The following is a 23,596-nucleotide window of genomic DNA, read 5'->3' as shown; positions in this document are numbered from 1 at the left end:
CTAATGGCAGATATGCATCTTACATGAAAAAAAATAAGTTTACATTAACAAGTACATTAATTGGGTAAACGTACTCTAAGAGTATGCATTAGGCTGTTTGAGAGGTTTGAATCCTAATCAACACATCCAATGTGAGTACATCTGTTGTTGAGGTACAGGAGATCAATAAAGCTACAGTACTCTAGTAGCAGTCAAGCTGCTGATGCTAAAATGCCTTGTTAGTGCTAAACTCAAATTAGCTTAGAATTTCCTGTCTTTTTTGGCTTCAGACAAACACTCATTTTTCACTTAAAACATAGTTTTCTGTTAATTTCCATGTTTTTTTCCCTGGAAGGTCTGATAATAGCACATAACCTGCCACCACAAGTATTACTGTGCACTAGAACAATTTGAAATGGAATGATACAACAAGGTTGTCAATGGCAGCCTAAAGTGGTTGGTTTTCAAAATGGTACAGCTCAAAGTCGTTAATAGGGCTCTTTTTAATTTTCTTAGTAGTACATAATTAGGTTTAGTTTTTGTTAATGTTTTTTATTTGTATTAATTTAGTCTGTAAGCTGTGATAGACTACACACTCCAGTACAGTAGGTGTTGGCATGCACCTCTAACGTTTCTTTACGGACCACCATGATATCTTAGAAGAAGAAGACCAGGAGCAGTTTTTCATAATATGCAAGTGATAACATTGTAGTATGGATGACGCCTGACCTGGAATGGGAAGCTAACTAAAGTTGGCTAGCTTTTATAAAAGACTGACTAGATCTAGCTTGCTTCATAGTATACCACTCTGGTGACACACATTGAGTCACACACTGTGACACACACACCAACCCCCATTCCCTTGTAATCTCTCTCCATTAGTCTAATGTCTGAGATGCCAGTGAGATGTTCAACTACGAGACGTAAGGAGTCAACTCCACCTATGGTTGCCTCTACATGTACACGTGAATATCCTCCACTCGGCTCTTCAATGTCTCCTCAATGTCTTAGGCAGTATGTTACTCGACAAGTACACCATTACCAACCAGAATACCTGTATTTATACTGGTTACTTACTGATAATACCATGTCAATTTTCTCTCTTTCCCATCTACAGCGCATGCGGAAAGTATTCTGACCCCTTCACTTTTCCCTCATCAATCTGCACACAATAGCCCATAATGACAAAGCAATAACAGTTTTTTTTAAATGTTTGCTAATTTATTTTAAGAAAACTGAAATATCACATTTATTTCAGACCCTTTGCTCAGTACTTTGTTGAAGCTCCTTCGGCAGCGATTACAGCCTTGAGTCTACTTGGGTATGATGATATTAGCTTGGCACACCTGTATTTGGGGAGTTTCTCCCATTCTTCTCTGCACATCCTCTCAAGCTCTGTCAGGTTGACTGGGGAGTGTCGCTGCAAAGCTATTTTCATGTCTCTCCAGAGATGTTCGATTGCATCCAATTCCGGGCTCTGGCTGGGCCACTTAAGGACATTCAGAGACTTGTCCTGAAGCCTCTCCTGTGTTATTTTTGGCTGTGTTCTTCGGGTCGTTCTTCTGTTGGATGGTGAGCCTTCACCCCATTCTGAGGTCCTGAGCTCTCTGAACCAGGTTGTCATCAAGGATCTCTCTGTACTTTGCTCTGTTCTTCTTTCACTCGATCCTGACTAGTCTCCTAGTCCCTGATGCTGCCATCACCATGATTCACCGTAGGGAGGGTTCCAGGTTTCTTCCAGACGTGACTCTTGGCTTTCAGGCCAAAGAGTTCAATCTTGGTTTCATCAGACCAGAGAATCTTATTTCTTGTGGTCTGCGTCCTTTGGACGCCTTTTGGTAAAATCCAAGCGGGATGTCATGTGCCTTTTATTGAGGAGTGGCTTCTGTCTGGCCACTCTACCATAAGGCCTGAATGAGAACCATCTCCACAGAGGAACTTTGGAGCTCTGTCAGAGTGACCATTGGGTTCTTGGTCACCTTCCTGACCAAGGTCCTTCTCCTCGATTGCTCAGTTTGGCCGGCAGCCAGCTATAGGAAGTCTTGGGGATTCCAAACTTCTTCTATTTAAGAATGTCAGATGCCACTGTGTTCTTGGGGACCTTCAATAGAGCAGAAATGTTTTGGTACCCTTCCTCAGATCTGTGCCTTGACACAATCCTGTTTCAGAGCTCTACGGACAATTCCTTCGACCTCATGGCTTGGTTTTTCCTCTGACATGCAATGTCAACTGTGGGACCTTATATAGACAGGTGTGAGCCTTTCCAAATCATGTCAAATAAATTTAATTTACCACAGGTGGACTCCAATCAAGTTGTAAAAACATCTCAAGGATTATCATTGGAAACAGGATGCACCTGTCTGTGCTCAAATATCATACTCATAGTAAAGTGTCTGAATAGGTATGTAAATAAGTTATGTTCTTTATTTGTTATACATTTTCAAACATAAAAAAAAACAGTTTTCACTTTGTCATTATGGGGTAATGTGTGTAGATTGATGAGGAAAATGTTTTATTTAATACATTTTAGAATAAGGCTGTAACGTAACAAAATGTAGAAAAAGTCAAGGGGCCTGAGTACTTTCCGAGTGTACTGTATAAAAATGATCATAAAATAACCAACCAACATTAACTCTTGAACCATTCAAGCTAGACAGACCAAACCAACGTTTTCATGTTCAGGCTATTCTAACTTCAAATTCATAAACTTTTTCTTTTGTTCCTCAAAACCAAAAATGTCGCTCAAACAGAAGCGGAAACTAAAAAAGAGACCCTGATCAACAACAAAAACTAAACAGGTGAGGTTTTAGGAGGGGTTCTGAAAGACACTTTGGGGATTTCCAAAGAAAGTTCACTATGAACAAAACCCACACCAAACTTAAAGACAGAAAGCAAACTACGAATGTGTAGCAAAACAAAATCGGATAAAGGATTGTTTGTCTAGAAAGAAAAATATGGAGAGATAAAAAAAAGCTGCTAACCCTACCTATCTATCTAGACAACTGGAGCACTGGTATAGTGGGGAGATGTGTTGGGTCATTGTCCTTCTACAATCGAGAGCATCCTGTCGGGCTGTATCACCGCCTGGTACGGCAACTGCTCCGCCCACAACCGTAAGGCTCTCCAGAGGGTAGTGAGGTCTGCACAACGCATCACCGGGGGCAAACTACCTGCCCTCCAGGACACCTACACCACCCGATGTCACAGGAAGGCCATAAAGATCATCAAGGACAACAACCACCCGAGCCACTGCCTGTTCACCCCGCTATCATCCAGAAGGCGAGGTCAGTACAGGTGCATCAAAGCAGGGACCGAGAGACTGAAAAACAGCTTCTATCTCAAGGCCATCACTGTTAAACAGCCTCCACTAACATTGAGTGGCTGCTGCCAACACACTGACTCAACTCCAGCCACTTTAAATTGATGTAAAATATATCACTAGCCACTTTAAACAATGCTATAATGTTTACATACCCTACATTACTCATCTCATATGTATATGTATATACTGTACTCTATATCATCTACTGCATCTTTATGTAATACATGTATCACTAGCCACTTTAAACTATGCCACTTTGTTTACATACCCTACATTACACATCTCATATGTATATACTGTACTCGATACCATCTACTGCATCTTGCCTATGCCGTTCTGTACCATCACTCATTCATATATCTTTAGGTACATATTCTTTATCCCTTTACACTTGTGTGTATAAGGTAGTAGTTTTGGAATTGTTACTTTAGATTACCTGTTGGTTATTACTGCATTGTCGGAACTAGAAGCACAAGCATTTCGCTACACTCGCATTAACATCTGCTAACCATGTGTATGTGACAAATACATTTTATTTGATTTGAAACTAGTATAAATTAGCATAAAATGACTCACAACCAGTAACTCTTGAACTATTCAAGCTAGAGACACCAAACCAACTACCACATGTTCAGGTTATCTTAACTTCCAATTCTTTAATCAACTTTAACCATATACAGTGGCTTGCGAAAGCATTCACCCCCTTGGCATGTTTCTTATTTTGTTGCCTTACAACCTGGAATTAAAATTAAGATTTTTTGGGGGGTTTGTATCATTTGATTTACACAACATGCCTACCACTTTGAAGATGCAAAATATTTTTTATTGTGAAATAAAACAGGAAATAATGTATATATGCATATATATATATGCATATTCTTGGTACCATTTGAAAGAAAACACTCTGAAGTTTGTGTAAATGTGAATTGAATGTAGGAGAATATTACACAATAGATCTGGTTTAGATAAAACAATGAAAAAAAACATACGTATTTTTGTATCATCTTTAAAATGAACAAGATAAAACAAACATTCAGATAGGATGATGTGGACAATTTCAGTGAAAAATATAAGAGGGCACCAGTACTTGTGCAAAGTTTCAGAATGATAACTTCCAAAATGAGTGTGCTACATGACATTTATCATGAAGTCACCCAGGTGTCCCACACAAGTAGCCCAAATGTACCCAAGTGGCCAAATTGGTGAAGGTATACATTTTGAAACAAATAAATATATACAAAATACCAAAATGGTATTCTAACACAAAAATTGAGAAAAATAAATGAAAAAAAAAAACAAATGGGAAAAAAAATAATTATTGATAAAATAATAAAATATATGAAAAAATATATATATACACATTTACAAAATAACATGGGTAACTATTTACACACTTTCAATATTTGGAAGACCCTCAGTCATCTATCAAATCAAATCTATTGATATAGCCCCAGCCTAAAACCACAAACAGCAAGCAATGCAGGTGTAGAAGCATGGTGGCTAGGAGAAACTCCATAGAAAGGCAAAAACCTAGGAAGAAACCTAGAGAGGAACCAGGCTATGAGGGGTGGCCAGTCCTCTTCTGGCTGTGCCGGGTGGAGATCACAGTGGTTGTAGAGGGTGCAACAGAACAGCACCTCAAGAGTAAAAATGAACAGTTTAGGGTTCCAAAGCTGCAGACAGAACAGTTGAAACTGGAACAACGGCAAGGCCAGGGTGAACTGGGGACAGCAAGGAGTCATCATGCCAGGTAGTCCTGACACATGGTCCTAGGGCTCAGGTCCTCCGAGAGAGAGAAAGTGAGAATTAGAGAGAGCATACTTAAAATCACACAGGACACCGGATAAGACTCCCATTCGGAGTCAGTGTCACTGTGAAAGAAAATGTTCAGTTAGAATAGTTTCACATATGAGCCCTGTATCAACAGGTATAACAAACAGATATATATAGAGAGAGTACAGGGAACATAAGGTTGAATACATTATTATGACCTGCTAGATCTACTGTCTCTTTTATATTATGACATTTCAGCTACATCTACTGTCTCTATTATATTATGACAGACCAGCTAGATCTACTGTCTTTATTATATTACAACAGACCAGCTGTATCTACTGTCTCCATTTCACTTTGGCCATTGTTGTGTGGGCCTGCCCTCCCCTCAACAGCCTCAAATAGGCTATTTCATGTGGGTTGGGGTGGGGCGGCAGACACACGCATCTCACATCTCGTGACATTACATGTTTATATATTGCTTCTAAAATAAAAAATAAATCACAAATTATATTTTATATTATGAATTTCAAACAAGGGCATTAGCAAGATAAGAACTTACCAGTCCAAAACTATGTCCTCTCCCATTCAAAAAACATTCCTCCACAATCGCTAAATGAATTGTCCTACAACAATCTCTGTCTCACCTTCCCAATCAATTTATTCTAAAATTGTGTGTACATCTGTACATCTAGACTTAGATTTAGCTTTCCCTGACTTAGTCGCCATAATGATTGATATATAAACAGCTGAATCTGCGCGTTTACCAAACAATGCACTGCGTAATATGTGTTTCTCCTTCCAGTATGAAACTTCAATAGCGCTGGAGCGTACATGGGTTGGTCTTGCAACACATAAACATGACCTATTGCCGTTTAGCTCAGCTAATTGGCTGTCTATCCAGCTAGATTTCAAGACGATCAATGGTCATTGGGTTAAAAGACAGTCAATCAACGAAACAGCGGGCAAATCATTGGTGCACAATGATGTCATGACTTGTTGTCTTCAAATTGGTTTCTTTCAGTCAATACTTCCCGCAAAATGGCCCATCAGGTTTGATTGTGTTACAAACAAACCTCCCCTCAACAAACCTGTTGATTGCAGTGAAACCAAACATGACTAGAAAAGTCACATTCTGTGTGAGTTATTTACCTGGAATGTGTTGTTGAAAATGGAGTGAGACGGAATTCACTACACAAGCGGTCACAAAATGTTTCGTGTTAGGCTATAAAAACGGATTTTATCAAACAAAAGATAATTCATTGTGTAACAATGAGCATTGGAAATGCAAACAGACAAAGATCGTCAAAGGTAAACTATTTATTTTAATGCAGTTTGTGAATATGTTACGCCATTGCTGGTTAAAATTTTTGTTTTTTATGGGGCTCTATGCTCAGATAATCGCATCGTATTCTTTCGCAGTAAATCCTTTTTTAAATCTGACAATGCAGTTGGATTAGCAAGATTCTAGGCTTTCGATACGTGTGAGACACTTTGTTTTTCATGAATGTTTAATATGACTATTTATGTAGCGATCACCGTATGTTGTGGAATTTCAGCCCGCTAGCGGGTTCCGTGAGAGGAGAGGGTAACTAATTATGTGACTTCTGAAGGTAATTGGTTTCGACATAATTTATTTAGGGGCTTCATAGCAAAGGGGGTGAATACATACACACAATACACAATACAATACACACCACTTTTCTGTTGTTTATGCTTTCAAATTTTTTGAAACAAGTTTTTTTTTTTCACCTCACCAATTTGTACTATTTTGTGTATGTCCATTACATGAAATCCAAATACAAATCCATTGAAATCACAGGTTGTAATCCAACAAAATAGGAAAAATGCCAAGGGGGATTAATACTTTTGCAAGGCATTGTAAAATTGCACACATTTGCATAAAATAACTAACCAACAGTAACTCTTGAACCGTTCAAGCAAACCAACTTTCTCATGTTCAGGCCATCCTAACATAGCCTAAAAGCAGTCCCCTCTGGTCTAAACAAGGGTAGCATCTGTGTCTGTTAGACCAGACATTAAATAAAGATAACATTACAGATGGTTTGTTTGTCACGTGCGCCGAATACAACAGTGAAATGCTTACATACAGGCTTTAACCAACAGTGTAAAAAAGGTATTAGTGGAGCAATAGGTAAGTAAAGAAATAAAAACAACAGTAAAAAGACAAAAAAATAACAGTTGCGAGGCTATATACAGTAGCGAGGCTATAACAGTAGCGAGACTACATACAGGCACCGGTTAATCAGGCTGATTGAGGTAGTATGTACATGTAGATATGGTTAAAGAGTCTATGCATATAAGATAAACAGAGAGTAGCAGCAGCGTAAAAGAGGGGTTGACAGGTGGTGGGACACATTGCCAAATGCCCGGTTAGCCAATGTGCGTGGGCACTGATTGCTCGGGCCAATTGAGGTAGTATGTACATGAATGTATAGATAAAGTGACTATGCATATATGATAAACAGAGAGTAGCAGCAGCATAAAAGAGGGGTTGGGGGGGCACACAATGCAAATAGTCCGGGTAGCCATTTGATTAACTGTTCAGGAGTCTTATGGCTTGGGGGTAAAAACGTACCATGCAGTAGTAGAGAGAACAGTCTATGACTGGGGTGGCTGGGGTCTTTGACCATTTTTAGGGCCTTCCTCTGACACCGCCTGGTGTAGAGGTCCTGGATGGCAGGCAGCTTAGCCCCAGTGATGTATTGGGCCGTACACACTACCCTCTGTAGTGCCTTGCGGTCGGAGGCCTAGCAATTACCATACCAGGCAGTGATGCAACCAGTCAGGATTCTCTCAATGTTGCAGCTGTAGAACCTTTTGAGGATCTGAGCACCCATGCCAAATCTTTTTAGTTTCCTGAGTGGGAATAGGCTTTATCGTGCCCTCTGCACGACTGTCTTGGTGTGTTTGGACCACTCAAGTTTGTTGGTGATGTGGAAACCAAGGAACTTGAAGCTCTCAACCTACTCCACTACAGCCCCGTCGATGAGAATGGGGGCGTGCTCGGTCCTCCTTTTCCTGTAGTCCACAATCATCTCCTTAGTCTTGGTTACGTTGAGGGATAGGTTGTTATTCTGGCACCACCAGGCCAGGTCTCTGACCTCCTCCCTATAGGCAGTCTCGTCATTGTCCGTGATCAGGCCTACCACTGTTGTGTCGTCTACAAACTTAATGATGGTGTTGGAGTCATGCCTGGCCATGCAGTCGTGGGTGAACAGGGAGTACAAGAAGGGACTGAGCACACATCCCTGGGGGGTTCCAGTGTTGAGGATCAGTGTGGCAGATGTGTTGCTTCCTACCCTCACCACCTGGGGGCAGCCCGTCAGGAATTCCAGGGTCCAGTTGCAGAGGGAGGTGTTTAGTCCCAGGATCCTTAGCTTAATGATAAGCTTTGAGGGTACTATGGTGTTGAACACTGACCTGTAGTCAATGAATAGCATTCATAATACTCAGGCTGTCCAGGTGTTACATCCACTTCTGTACAAAAATATTTCCCGTTTGTTTGTGTGTGTGTGTGTTTGTCGGGGTAAAAACACATTCTGTAGCTAACCAATCTGTCATTTCCCAAATGGAAACAAAGGGCCCTTGTATGGAGAGTTAGGGCTTATACTGGAGACAAAATGTGTGTGTGTGTGGCTGGGTTTTGTACTGATACCTTGTCTGGGAAACTCCTCAAGTCCAAACTTTTCCCATACACTCTTTGTGGAGGTGTGTGTGTGTATGTGACAAATCGCTGCATCTGAGGTCCATCCAACACATCCACAGGGGTGTAGTGGTGCACTGTGGGGGATGGAATGAGTACAAGAGGTTCTGGGAAGGGGGCATGAAGTCTTCAAAAACACAACGGAACCAAAGTAAATGGTCAGTGGTAATAGAACCAAAGGAGGTCTGAGACAAGGGGTCCGAAAAATTGAGGGCTGTGTTTGTTTGTGTCTGTCTGTCGGCCTGTCTGTCAGTCTTTGTAGGTGTGCATGTGTGAGTGAGAGTTCGAGTTGAGGGGACTCAGGACCTCAAGGAAAATGGAAAAAGAGTATTCTATCTACCCTTTCTCTGTCTCATTCTCTCCTCATCTAGTTATTTTTCTCCATGACTCTGACACGGAGTGAATGCTCACCCCAACAAACCTCCAAATGAACCAAGACATGGTTGTGTATTCATATTAAGGGCACTTTAACATCAGTCCAACACACTCAATCGCCTCCCCAGAGCAATGTTATACATACAGTGCCTTGCGAAAGTATTCGGCCCCCTTGAACTTTGCGACCTTTTGCCACATTTCAGGCTTCAAACATAAAGATATAAAACTGTATTTTTTTTTGTGAAGAATCTACAACAAGTGGGACACAATCATGAAGTGGAACGACATTTATTGGATATTTCAAACTTTTTTAACAAATCAAAAACTGAAAAATTGGGCGTGCAAAATTATTCAGCACCCTTAAGTTAATACTTTGTAGCGCCACCTTTTGCTGCGATTACAGCTGTAAGTCGCTTGGGGTATGTCTCTATCAGTTTTGCACATCGAGAGACTGACATCTTTTCCCATTCCTCCTTGCAAAACAGCTCGAGCTCAGTGAGGTTGGATGGAGAGCATTTGTGAACAGCAGTTTTCAGTTCTTTCCACAGATTCTCGATTGGATTCAGGTCTGGACTTTGACTTGGCCATTCTAACACCTGGATATGTTTATTTTTGAACCATTCCATTGTAGATTTTGCTTTATGTTTTGGATCATTGTCTTGTTGGAAGACAAATCTCCGTCCCAGTCTCAGGTCTTTTGCAGACTCCATCAGGTTTTCTTCCAGAATGATCCTGTATTTGGCTCCATCCATCTTCCCATCAATTTTAACCATCTTCCCTGTCCCTGCTGAAGAAAAGCCGGCCCAAACCATGATGCTGCCACCACCATGTTTGACAGTGAGGATGTTGTGTTCAGGGTGATGAGCTGTGTTGCTTTTACGCCAAACATAACGTTTTGCATTGTTGCCAAAAAGTTCAATTTTGGTTTCATCTGACCAGAGCACCTTCCACATGTTTGGTGTGTCTCCCAGGTGGCTTGTGGCAAACTTTAAACAACACTTTTTATGGATATCTTTAAGAAATGGCTTTCTTCTTGCCACTCTTCCATAAAGGCCAAATTTGTGCAATATACGACTGATTGTTGTCCTATGGACAGAGTCTCCCACCTCAGCTGTAGATCTCTGCAGTTCATCCAGAGTGATCATGGGCCTCTTGGCTGCATCTCTGATCAGTCTTCTCCTTGTATGAGCTGAAAGTTTAGAGGGACGGCCAGGTCTTTGTAGATTTGCAGTGGTCTGATACTCCTTCCATTTCAATATTATCGCTTGCACAGTGCTCCTTGGGATGTTTAAAGCTTGGGAAATCTTTTTGTATCCAAATCCGGCTTTAAACTTCTTCACAACAGTATCTCGGACCTGCCTGGTGTGTTCCTTGTTCTTCATGATGCTCTCTGTGCTTTTAACGGACCTCTGAGACTATCACAGTGCAGGTGCATTTATACGGAGACTTGATTACACACAGTTGGATTGTATTTATCATCATTAGTCATTTAGGTCAACATTGGATCATTCAGAGATCCTCACTGAACTTCTGGAGAGAGTTTGCTGCACTGAAAGTAAAGGGGCTGAATAATTTTGCACGCCCAATTTTTCTGTTTTTGATTTGTTAAAAAAGTTTGAAATATCCAATAAATGTCGTTCCACTTCATGATTGTGTCCCACTTGTTGTTGATTCTTCACAAAAAAATACAGTTTTATATCTTTATGTTTGAAGCCTGAAATGTGGCAAAAGGTCGCAAAGTTCAAGGGGGCCGAATACTTTCGCAAGGCACTGTAAGAAACGGCAAAACGAAACAAAAAAAAAACACATTTATATATTACAGCTGTATATTTTCCCCCATAGTATTAACAAGGGAGATGTACCTGTCCATAGTTTTTTATTAGGAAAGGCAATTGTACTTTTAATCTCATGTTAAATAACAAACAACAATTTTGTCTGTCATTGTTTCTTGTCGCTTCAATTTCTGCCTAACCTTGCTGCATCCTCTTCCCTTTACAAAAGGACCACAATGGAAATAAGCTTTTAAGCTATATAGTGTTATCCTTGATGATTTAAAAAAAAAAATTATGTGGAGGCATCACCGGCTGAAGCTCCCTTATGTATTCTCTTAAATGGTCTAATAAATTCAATCAATCAATCAACCTCTCCTCAATTTCTCCTCGCACACCTTCAGGATTAAGATGAAGCTGTGTTTCTGTGATTTTTTAAAGATTTTCCAGCCCACTTTATTATATACAAGATGAATTGGTCATTCATGCAAGAAAAATATATCCAGATCATACTAAAATATGTATTGTTTCGTCTATGTAGCTTGAGTTAAAATGCATTCCATTCCAAAATACTTATCTTTCCCTTCCGTCAGTGTACACGCCGAGATTTGGCTTGTCATAATATATGTTTCAAAGCCAGTCTTCTTTCTGACACACTCTGATGTAAAGTTCTCCTGATTCTCAAAACTGTCGATAAAAGTTTGCTGCTGGGGAGAGATAAAGTTACGTTCACACACACGCACGCACGCACACGTTTGTGCACAAACTAACAACCACACACCTCCCCCAGCAGAGAATACTGTTCAATCAAGGATATGACAAAACGCACAAGACATAGATAAACCAGAAACCCACACTGACTTCTCTCACCAACATCCTTCTCCCCATACACAGCTCAGCTTAGCTTCAGCCCTGTAATAAGGGGAGAAGGATGTTAAATTTAAAAACATTGAAATCAAATGTTTTATTTATTTTCTATTTTACTAGTCAAGTCAGTTAAGAACAAATTCTTATTTACAATCACGGCCTACCGGTGGGTTAACTGCATTGTTCAGGGGTAGAACGACAGATTTTTACCTTGTCACCTCGGGGATTTGATCCGACCAAACCCTAACTCAGGCGACACTGGGCCAATTGTGCACCGCCCTATGGGACTCCTAATCACAGCTGGTTGTGATACAGCCTGGAATTGAACCAGGGTCTGTAGTGACGCCTCTAGCACAGAGATACAGTTGGCCTTAGACCGCTGCGCCAGTCGGGAGCCCAAATTAAGCAAAAGAGGAGTCTGGGGTAACTGCAACTCAACATAGCTGCTGGAACATGTTTGTCAACATAAATAGGCGTATCAACACAAGTGGGTGTACGGAAAGCGAACAGCTAATTGGGCAGATTTGTTACCATTTAAGACAGTTTTTTTGTTACACCCACCGAGGATAGCGGGTTCAATCTCAGTACTAGTCACTTGTCTTCCTAGTTCTGGCCGCCTTGGGCCAAACTGAGCAATTGGGGAGAACGGCCTTGGTGAGGAAGGTGAACAAGAACCCGATGGTCACTCTGACAGGGCTCTAGAGATCCTCTGTGGATATGGGAGAACTTTCCAGAAGGACAACCATCTCTGCAGCACTCCACCAATCAGGCCTTTATGGTAGTGGCCAGAAGGAAGCCACTCCTCAGTAAAAGGCACATGACAGCCCGCTTGCCAAAAGGCACCTAAAGACTCTCAGACCATGAGAAACAAGATTCTCTGGTCTGATGAAACCCAGATTTAACTCTTTGGCCTGAATGTCAAGTGTCACGTCTGGAGGAAACCTGGCATCATCCCAACGGTGAAGCATGGTGGTAGCAGCATCATGCTATGGGATGTTTTTCAGCGGCAGGGACTGGGAGACTAGTCAGGATAGAGGTAAAGATGAGCGGAGCAAAGTACACAGAGATCCTTGGTGAAAACCTGCTCCAGAGCGCTCAGGACCTCAGACTGGGGAGAAGGTCCACCTTCCAACAGGTCACCGACCCTAAGCACACAGCCAAGACAACGCAGGAGTGGCTTGAGACAAGTCTCAGAATGTCCTTGAGTGGCCTAGCAAGATCCCGGACTTTAAAACTAGTTAGGGATAGGCGGGACGCAAATGTCTCAACTGGCCAATTGCCAGGGAAAATGCAGAGCGCCAGATTAAAATAAAATACTATAAAATTCAAGCTTTCATTAAATCACACATGTAAGATACTCAATTAAAGCTACACTCGGTGTGAATCCAGCCAACATGTCAGATTTTAAAAATGCTTTTTGGCGAAAGCATAAGAAGCTATTATCTGATAGCCTGCACCATCTGCACCAGCAGTAAACAAAGGAGTTAATATATTTCAACCCTGCAGGCGCTACACAAAATGCTGAAATAAAATATAAAACACGCATTACCTTTGACAAGCTTCTTTTGTTGGCACTCCAATATGTCCCATAAACATCGCAATTTGTCCTTTTGTTCGTCCATATATATCCAAAATGTCCATTTATAAAGCGTGTTTGATCCAGAAAAAAAACAGCTTACAAAAAATGCAACGTCACTACAAAATATTTCAAAAGTTGCCTATTAACTTTGCCAAAATATTTTTAAATGTTAATAATCGATCAAATTGTAGACGGGGCAATCTGTGTTCAATACAGGAAAGAAAACAAACCAGCGCCACTTTTCACGTCTTAAGCAACTCACAAAAGTGTACCCAGTTCCGAGTTGGCCTACTCCTTCATTGCACAAAGGAATAACCTCAACCAAATTCCAAAGACTGGTGACATCCAGTGGAAGCGGTAGGAACTGAAAACAAGTTCCTATGAAATATCCCTTGGCAATAACAAGTCAGGGAACAGAGAGAGAAAAATAAAATAAAAATTCTGAACAGTTAGTCCTCTGGGTTTTGCCTGCTACATAAGTTCTGTTATACTCACAGACATGATTCAAACAGTTTTAGAAGAGTGTTTTCTATCCAAATCTATGAATAATATGCATATCTTATATTCTTGGCATGAGTAGCAGGAAGTTGAAATTGGGCACGCTATTTATCCAAAAGTGAAAATTCTGCCCCCTGGCCCCAAGAGGTTTTAACCCGATCAAACATCTCTGGAGAGACCTGAAAATAGCTGTGCAGCAACGCACCCCATCCAACCTGACAGAGCTTGAGAGGATCTACAGAGATGAATGGGGAAAAAATCCCCAAATACAGGTGTGCCAAACTTGTACCGTCATTAACAAGCACACTCGATGCTGTAATCGCTGCCAAAGGTGCTTCAACCTAAGTACTGAGTAAAGGGTCTAAATACTTACGTAAATGTGATATTTCAATAATAATTCTAAAAACCTGTTTTTGCTCTGTCATGTATTGTGTGTAGATTGATGAGTGGAAAACAATTATTGAATACATATTTGAATAAGGCTGTAACCTAAAAAAATGTGGAAAAAGTCAAGGGGTCTAAATTCTTTCAGAAGGCAGTGTGTATATAATACTATCTGAAATAAAAAATTACCAAAACAGATGATATCCAAATTACAATTAGTTATAATTTTTGTAAAACTAAAATGTATTTTTTCCCCTTAATAATGTGCAGGTTTTTCCAATGTAAAATCCACATATGGCACCAGTCAAAAGTTTAGACACACCTACTCATTCCAGGGTTTTTCTTTATTTTTACTATTTTCTACATTGTAGAATAATAGTGAATACATCAGAACTACAAAATAACACAAATATAATCATGTAGTAAGCAAAGTAATGTTAAACAAATCACAATATATTTTATATTTGAGATTCTTCAAAATAGCCACCCTTTGCCTTGATGACATACACACCCATAGACAAACTGACAGACGGATGGATGGACGGACATTGGTCCGTCCATCTGTCAGTTTGCCTATGTGTGTGTGTGTGTGTGTGTGTGTGTGTGTGTGTGTGTGTGCGTGCATGCTTGTGTACATGTTTGTGTGTCAGACCACAACACTGCTCACTGATAGAACTAGCCCTATTGTCTGCTGTCTTACCACTATCTTGTCAATTTACAATATCCAAAATATTGAAGAGTGGAGATGGTAAGAGACTAATGGTGTCTCAATGATGCCATGCAGAGTTGATGGGTGCTGGTGTGATGGGATAAGGAAACATGGTCAAACACATTCAAAGTGTGTGTACTGTATGTGTGCTGTATATGTGTGCTGTATATGTGTGTGTGTGTGTGTGCATGGGTGTGGTTGTGTGTGTACCTCTGTTCCTGTGTGGTTGTGTACCTCTGTCCGTGCTGTGTCATGTCGATGGCCCTTCTGGCGGGTACGGGGGAGCCTCCGTCTGTGACACTCAGCACCTCCATAGACTTCCTCTCCGGTCTCTTTTTGCCATGGCGGTTCAGCATGGGGGAGTCCACACGCTTCCTGGGGGGGTCTGAGGAGAGGAGGGGGAGTGAGACAGAGAGAGGGGAGAAAGGATATATATACTGTATATAGAGCGAGATAGAGAGAGAGAAGATCACACACTAGCTACAGTGCAGTTTGACAGTCAAGCACATGCATTAGCGCACACTCAAACCTCTCCCTGGTTCCCCATGTATTTGATATATTCCAGAGCTAACACACCTCATTTAACTCATTATCAAGCCCTTGACTAGTTGAATCAGGTGGGGAGGGCTTCTTCCCATAGTGCTTGATGTAATACATTTCCGTGAGTTAACACCGTCAACATTTCCGTGAGAAAATTTCTGTGAGAACCTTTCTGTGAGAAGATTCACCGTCAACATAGATTTTACAATTGCTACTGTCTTGTGATTTTGGGCGTGGTCATTTTATTTTACCAATCTCATTGCGTGGGGGCAGGTTCTGGTCCTCGTGGCTGGGGTACCTCTCCTTACGGTCCAACAGCAGGAAGTAGATCATCTTCTCCTGGTTATCTCTGCAGAGCAGAAGAAAGATGACAAAAGGGGATTGATCTGAGCAAAAAGTGGAGGATCAGGTTGGTTGATACTACATAAACCAAAACTAATAGTGTATAGCTAATAGCAGCCAATAATCTCAATGGAGCAACTGTCACTCCTTTAAAGACTTCATGCTCCATGACAGACGAAAATATACTTTTTATTACCTCACTAGACATCGATAAAATTATATATTTTCAAACAAGCAAATCATAAAAAAATCATACAATGTGATTTTCTGGATTTTTGTTTTAGATTCCGTCTCTGACAGTTGAAGTGTACCTATGATAAAATGACAGACCTCTACATGCTTTGTAAGTAGGAAAACCTGCAAAATTGGCAGTGTTTCAAATACTTGTTCTCCCCACTGTATATTTTTTCAATTCAGCCACTCCAAGCTCATTACGTACAACGTCTTCAATGCACATTGAGTTAATTCATCTGTCAATTTCACGCATGTCTTTTTCAACCACAATTAGCACATTGAAACAGCTCCAGCTATGACCATATAACAGTTAAATAAAAATTATCTGAAAATGTAATGATTCTGTGTCATGCCCTGATCTGTTTCACCTGTCCTTGTGATTGTCTCCACCCCCTCCTGGTGTCGCTTATTTCCCCCAGTGTATTATCCCTGTGTTTCCTGTCTCTCTGTACAAGTTTGTCTTGTATGTTCAAGTCAACCACCATGTTTTTTTCCGTGCTCCTGCTTTTCTATTCTATTTTACTAGTCCTGCCGGTTTTGACCTTTGCCTGTTTTTCTGGACTTCATTCCTGCCTGCCTGACCATTCTGCCTGCCATTCTGTACCTCTGGAACTCTGAACTGGTTTTGACCTTTTGCCTGTCCACGATCATTTTCTTGCCTACTCCTTTTGGATTGTTAATAAACATCTTGGACGCTAACCATCTGCCTCCTGTGTCTGCATCTGGGTCTCACCTTGTGCCCTTATATTCTGGACCTGTTCTGACTGACATTTTCATGTACAGAATGCTCTGTGAACGGTGCAACGTCAAATGCTGTACACTCTGTGAAAGAGCTCAGTATCCTGTTTCAGATGCCACTCTACGCCCGTAGCTGAGATGGAGTATGTGAAATCTGACTCCTCATTTGCATAGGAGGTGACAAGTCACATTTTCTGGCCTGTCCAGACGAAGGATCGATTTCCTCTGGCTGTGAAACTCAGAGCCCTGGTTGTAATATGGCATATAAAACGGAAGGGTCTGGGGAATGCAGCGATAGATGAAGACCTGCAACTTCAGCTAAAAAAGAAAAGAAGAATAAATGGAATTAACGCTTCCGACTTTCTTTTTGCTTTCAGACCCAGAGGAGGAGAGAGAGAGCAGAGAGATGATAAGAATAGTAGAGAGGAGAGAAGGGAAATAAAGAAAGCAAAGAGTAAGGAAAGAGAGGAGAGGACGGAAGAAAGGGTGAGAAACGAATGAGAGGGCAAATAATAAAATGGGGAAGAAAGGAAAATGAAGAGGAGAGATAACAGAAAACTGAAGAGCACTTGAAATGTGAAAAAAGGTAACTTTAGGGATGATGCATGGGCCCTTCACAGTGAATCATAACTAAACCTTCAGAGAACCACACTGAAACTTTCACAGGCCCTTAGGAAGGTCATAGGTAACACAATCTCAACACACAACCCCTGCCCTAAAGGCATCGCCGCTTTGCTTTATTTGTGACGCTCTAAAATGCTCCAACTGTAACGGTTTTCTTTATGAGAAGGAGAGTCGGACCAAAATGCAGCATGTAGATTGCGATCCATGTTTTAATGAACAAACGTAAAACACGAATCAATGCAAACACTACAAAAATAAAGAACGTGATGAACGTAACGAAAACCTAAAACAGCCTATCTGGTGAAAAACACATAGACAGGAACAATCACCCACAAACACACAGTGAACCCCAGGCTACCTAAATATGGTTCCCAATCAGAGACAATGACGAACACCTGCCTCTGACTGAGAACCATATCAGGCTGAACATAGAAATAGACAAACAAGACATGAAACATAGAATGCCCACTCAGATCACACCCTGACCAATCAAAACATAGAAAATACAAAGTAAACTATGGTCAGGGCGTGACAGTACCCCCTCCCCCAAGGTGCGGACTCCGGCCGCAAAACCTGAACCTATAGGGGAGGGTCTGGGTGGGCATCTGTCCGCGGTGGCGGCTCTGGCGCTGGACGTGGACCCCCCTCCATGACAGTTTTAATCCCCCTCCTAAACGTCCCTAAATAGGTTACCCACCACAATGATAACATGGGACAGAGGGACAGCTCGGGACAGAGGTAACTCGGGACAGATGGGTAGCTCAGCACTGAGAGGAAGCTCAGCACTGAGAAGAAGCTCAGCACTGAGAGGAAGCCCAGGCAGGTAGTAGAAACTACCAGAACCTGGCTGGCTGGCGGTTTCAGCAGATCCTGGTCGACTAGCAGATCTGGAAGAATCTGGTCGACAGGCGGATCTGGGAGAATCTGGTCGACTGGCGGATCTGGGAGAATCTGGTCGACTGGCAGATCTGGAAGAGTCTGGTCGACTGGCAGATCTGGAAGAGTCTGGTCGACTGGCAGATCTGGAAGAGTCTGGTCGACTGGCAGATCTGGAAGAGTCTGGTCGACTGGCAGATCTGGAAGAGTCTGGTCGACTGGCAGATCTGGAAGAGTCTGGTCGACTGGCAGATCTGGAAGAGTCTGGTCGACTGGCAGATCTGGAAGAGTCTGGTCGACTGGCAGATCTGGAAGAGTCTGGACGACTGGCAGATCTGGAAGAGTCTGGTCGACTGGCAGATCTGGAAGAGTCTGGTCGACTGGCAGATCTGGAAGAGTCTGGTCGACTGGCAGATCTGGAAGAGTCTGGTCGACTGGCAGATCTGGAAGAGTCTGGTCGACTGGCAGATCTGGAAGAGTCTGGTCGACTGGCAGATCTGGAAGAGTCTGGTCGACTGGCAGATCTGGAAGAGTCTGGTCGACTGGCAGATCTGGAAGAGTCTGGTCGACTGGCAGATCTGGAAGAGTCTGGTCGACTGGCAGATCTGGAAGAGTCTGGTCGACTGGGTCGACTGGCAGATCTGGAAGAGTCTGGTCGACTGGCAGATCTGGGAGAGTCTGGTCGACTGGCAGATCTGGGAGAGTCTGGTCGACTGGCAGATCTGGGAGAGTCTGGTCGACTGGCAGATCTGGGAGAGTCTGGTCGACTGGCAGATCTGGGAGAGTCTGGTCGACTGGCAGCTCTGGCTGCTCCATGCTGACTGGCTGCTCCATGATGACTGGCAGCTCTGGCTGCTCCATGCTGACTGGCTGCTCCATGCTGACTGGCAGCTCTGGCTGCTCCATGCTGACTGGCTGCTCTGGCTGCTCCATGCTGACTGGCTGCTCCATGCTGACTGGCTGCTCCATGCTGACTGGTGGCCCTGGCTGCTCCATGCTGACTGGCGGCCCTGGCTGCTCCATGCTGACTGGCGGCCCTGGCTGCTCCATGCTGACTGGCGGCCCTGGCTGCTCCATGCTGACTGGCGGCCCTGGCTGCTCCATGCTGACTGGCGGCCCTGGCTGCTCCATGCTGACTGGCAGCTCTGGCGGCTCCATGCAGACTGGCAGCTCTGGCGGCTCCTTGCAGACTGGCAGCTTTGGCGGAATCCTGCAGACAGGCAGCTCTGGCGGCTCCTTGCAGACTGGCAGCTCTATGCAGACTGGCAGCTCCTTGCAGACTGGCAGCTCCTTGCAGACTGGCAGCTCTATGCTAACTGGCAGCTCTATGCTAACTGGCAGCTCTATGCTAACTGGCAGCTCTATGCTAACTGGCAGCTCTATGCTAACTGGCAGCTCTATGCTAACTGGCAGCTCTATGCTAACTGGCAGTTCTGAACAGGCGGGAGACTCCGGCAACGCTGAAGAGGAGGAAGGCTCTGGCAGCGCTGAACAGGTGAGAGACTCCGACAGCGCTGGAGAGGAGGAAGGCTCCGACAGCGCTAAACAGGCGGGAGACTCCAACAGCGCTGAAGAGGAGGAAGGCTCTGGCAGCGCTGAACAGGTGAGAGACTCCGACAGCGCTGGAGAGGAGGAAGGCTCCGACAGCGCTAAACAGGCGAGGCGCACTGTAGGCCTGATGCGTGGTGCTGGCACTGGTGGTACTGGGCCGAGGACACGCACAGGAAGCCTGGTGCGGGGAGCTGCTACCGGAGGGCTGGGGTGTGGAGGTGGTACTGGAAAAACCGGACCGTGCAGGCGCACTGGAGCTCTTGAGCACCGAGCCTGCCCAACCTTACCTGGTTGAATGCTCACGGTCGCCCTGCCAGTGCGGCGAGGTGGAATAGCCCGCACTGGACTATGCAGGCGAACCGGAGAAACCGAGCGCAAGGCTGGTGCCATGTAAACCGGCCCAAGGAGACGCACTGGGGACCAGCTGCGTAGAGCCGGCTTCATGGCATTAGGCTCGACGCTCAATCTAGCCCGGCCGACACGCGGAGCTGGAATATACCGCACCGGGCTATGCACCCGCACTGGAGACACCGTGCGCACCACTGCATAACACGGTGCCTGTCCGGTCTCTCTAGCCCCCCGGTAAGCACAGGGAGTCTGCCCAGGTCTCCTACCTGGCGTAGCCATACTCCCTGTTAGCCCCCCCCCAAGAAATTTTTGGGGCTGCCTCTCGGGCTTCCTTGCCAGCCGTGTTCCCTCATATCGCCGGCTCCTCTCTCCGGCTGCCTCTGCTCTCCTAAGTGCCTCCACCTGTTCCCATGGGAGGCGATCTCTTCCAGCCAGTATCTCCTCCCAAGTGTAACAGCCCTTGCCATCCAAAACGTCCTCCCATGTCCATTCCTCTTTACGCTGCTGCTGCTGCCTGTTGACACGCTGCTTGGTCCGTTGGTGGTGGGTGATTCTGTAACGGTTTTCTTTATGAGAAGGAGAGTCGGACCAAAATGCAGCATGTAGATTGCGATCCATGTTTTAATGAACAAACGTAAAACACGAATCAATGCAAACACTACAAAAATAAAGAACGTGATGAACGTAACGAAAACCTAAAACAGCCTATCTGGTGAAAAACACATAGACAGGAACAATCACCCACAAACACACAGTGAACCCCAGGCTACCTAAATATGGTTCCCAATCAGAGACAATGACGAACACCTGCCTCTGACTGAGAACCATATCAGGCTGAACATAGAAATAGACAAACAAGACATGAAACACCTGTGCAAGCAGGTGGTATTAAGCACTGCTGCCAAAGTCGTGTGATAACAGCAAAGTGACGTATGTCTGCTGACATCCAAAGCAACAGGTTCAAAGGATTTCATAAGAACCCAAGGCCTCTGGAGCTTAGAGACAATTCCCCTCTCCCCTTTCCCTTTATCCCTCTCCTCCGCTCACCTTCCCCAATGTTCACACCTCCATTCAACAACCTTCCCTCTTTCTCCACTCCTCTGCCTTCTGTGCTCATGTCCTTGAGTCCTTATGGTCCTCTCCTCTCTTCTCCTGTCCTTTCTCTCTTATGTCCCTTCTCATTTTGTACCATCCACCACCCTATCATCTCATCTAATCTTGTCTCCTTCCTTCATCCATCTTTCTCTGATCTTCTTTCCCCCATTGTTCTCCCACCATATCCTAATTTGTCCTCCCCTCCCTCCCTTCTCCCACCTCCATCCTTTCTCACTCCCTCTTCCCCATCCCTTCCATCCATCTTTCCTCACTCTCTCCCGCCCCCCTTTGTTCCAGCCTCCTTGCCCCCCTTCCTCCCTCCTCACCCCTCCATCCATCCCTCCTTCACTACTCACTCGTCCGAGAGCAGGTCCTTCATCAGTTTGTTCTTGTCTCTGAAGCAGCCCAGAGAATGCATGCTGTCCAGTACATCCGGATCTATGTCGTCTGTAGATGGCAGGCTCCGTATAGCCACCTTCCTGGGAACAGGCTGCTCTGGTTCGGGTTCATTCTTACCCCCTCTGAGGAAACAGCATAGAGGGTAGTGTTAGTATAGTGGTGTTGCCACTTGATACGCGGGAGTCCAGAGTTTAATTCCCTGCTCCTTTATGGTTCACCGCATTTGACCAGAGCTGGTCAAAGTGGAGTACTATATGCGGAATATGGTGCCATTTGGGATGCAAAGCAAACACATTTACATCAATAAGTGATTTAATTAAGATGAGGAAATATTGGAGGACTATGGTCGCAAAATTTCAGTAACTTTCCCAAAATTCCCAGGTTTTCTGGAAATCCCAGTTGGACTATTTCAAGAATCAGATGAGAATCGGGAGTCATTTAACTTTTTCACACGTGAGTTTCAAATATCTCTAATGGTCCCCAAGCGTGAATCTTTTTAAAATGTATTTCTTGATAATATAATTTACAAAAAAAGTGTTTCATTTTTATTTTTTAAACCAGATACAAACATACATATACGAACATCAATTTACAGATGCACACAAACAATGACTACATCTCATTTGCCCAGATCTGCATGCTCACAACCCCATCCCTATTGCCTGCATTATTGTTTGCCACATGGCCTTAAATTGTACCAATTAGTTGTTCTCAGTCTCCCAGGTCACCCATGCTATTTCAATAATAAATAATTTGTTTTTTCCATTGTGTTAATAATGGTGGATTTAATGATTTCCAAGTTTAGTATACGTTTTGTCAAGATGAGTGATGAGAAGAGAATCGTCCAGTCCATTGGGTATCTCACTACACCCCCATATGCTATGTCTTGAAATATGCAGACAGACGGATTAAAAGTAAGTTAACATTGTAATACTTCTGACGGCCAACATTCTAGCTCCGCCCACAAGTTTTAGACTTCATAGGATTCCCAGAAGGCATGGGTTATTGAGTCATTGTTAGTTTTACACTTAAAACATGACCAGATAATCTTGTTTCTCATGGTCTGAGAGTCCTTGAGGTGCCTTTTGGCAGACTCCTCTTTAAATGTTCAAGAATTATAATTTGTTTATGTACATTGACTATTGCAAGAGAACCACATCTGCTGACTTTAAGTGTTCGAGAACCATATGCTTTTTTACCCCATCATGGAGCCCATGCACATTCCATGTGATAAGTTGGATTGTGTTGTTCTTTACTTGTATAGAATCAAAGTTAACCTTATCTGTTCCATCTATTATTGAAGAACAAAGTAAAACATTTTTAGCAGATATGGCATTTGAGAGCGGTGGGCATTCCTTAGAATGGGATCATCATAGTATAAATTCATAGTTATTGTAAACATTACATATATAGAGTATGGGAATGTGGGCTGAGCAGACATGTATCAAGACACAAAGAAATGCACAGAAAAACAAAATAAAGCAAAGTACATATCTGTACTGCCTTTTTTTCGCCTAATGGTAAAACTAAACACAGTATGTGGATACATACATTGTACATGCATTTGAAGAAAGACCACTGAAGCCACTTAGGTACTGTGGTTGGTTTGTTTTACCTTAAAAATGAAGGTATAGTGGCTAGTGGGGGTGTACTTGGGGTGAAATGGGATGAGTGGAGGCCCCACACACACACCCCAGACAAGTGTCTGATGTCCTCCCAGTCACTCCATCCCAATTCTAGATTTGTGTAGTTCTGAGGTCTCTAAAGACCAAAAGCCGTAATAAATTCCTGGCAACTGGCCTCTGAACCTTCAAAATGCTTAATAAGATGGACCTATGCAACCGAGGACACTCAAGGCACAGGGAAG

At 43.3% G+C, this 23,596-nt stretch overlaps 1 protein-coding gene across 1 annotated transcript in view; it reads right to left on the bottom strand.

The window, feature by feature from the left end:
• brsk2a (BR serine/threonine kinase 2a) overlaps window positions 1-23,596 on the bottom strand; it is a 536,112-nt gene that overhangs the window by 46,311 nt on the left and 466,205 nt on the right. The window contains exons 10-12 of the mRNA XM_036949734.1: window positions 21,687-21,851; window positions 15,774-15,871; window positions 15,217-15,367 (exon numbers count right to left, since the gene is read on the bottom strand). Coding sequence (XP_036805629.1) covers window positions 15,217-15,367; window positions 15,774-15,871; window positions 21,687-21,851 — 414 coding nt within the window. The remainder of the gene's footprint in view (window positions 1-15,216; window positions 15,368-15,773; window positions 15,872-21,686; window positions 21,852-23,596) is intronic.

Source organism: Oncorhynchus mykiss, chromosome 2 (genome assembly GCF_013265735.2).
Source record: "Oncorhynchus mykiss isolate Arlee chromosome 2, USDA_OmykA_1.1, whole genome shotgun sequence".
NCBI lineage: Eukaryota > Metazoa > Chordata > Actinopteri > Salmoniformes > Salmonidae > Oncorhynchus > Oncorhynchus mykiss.
Note: the sequence above shows the minus strand (reverse complement) of the source record. Positions and strands in the feature narration are given on the sequence as shown.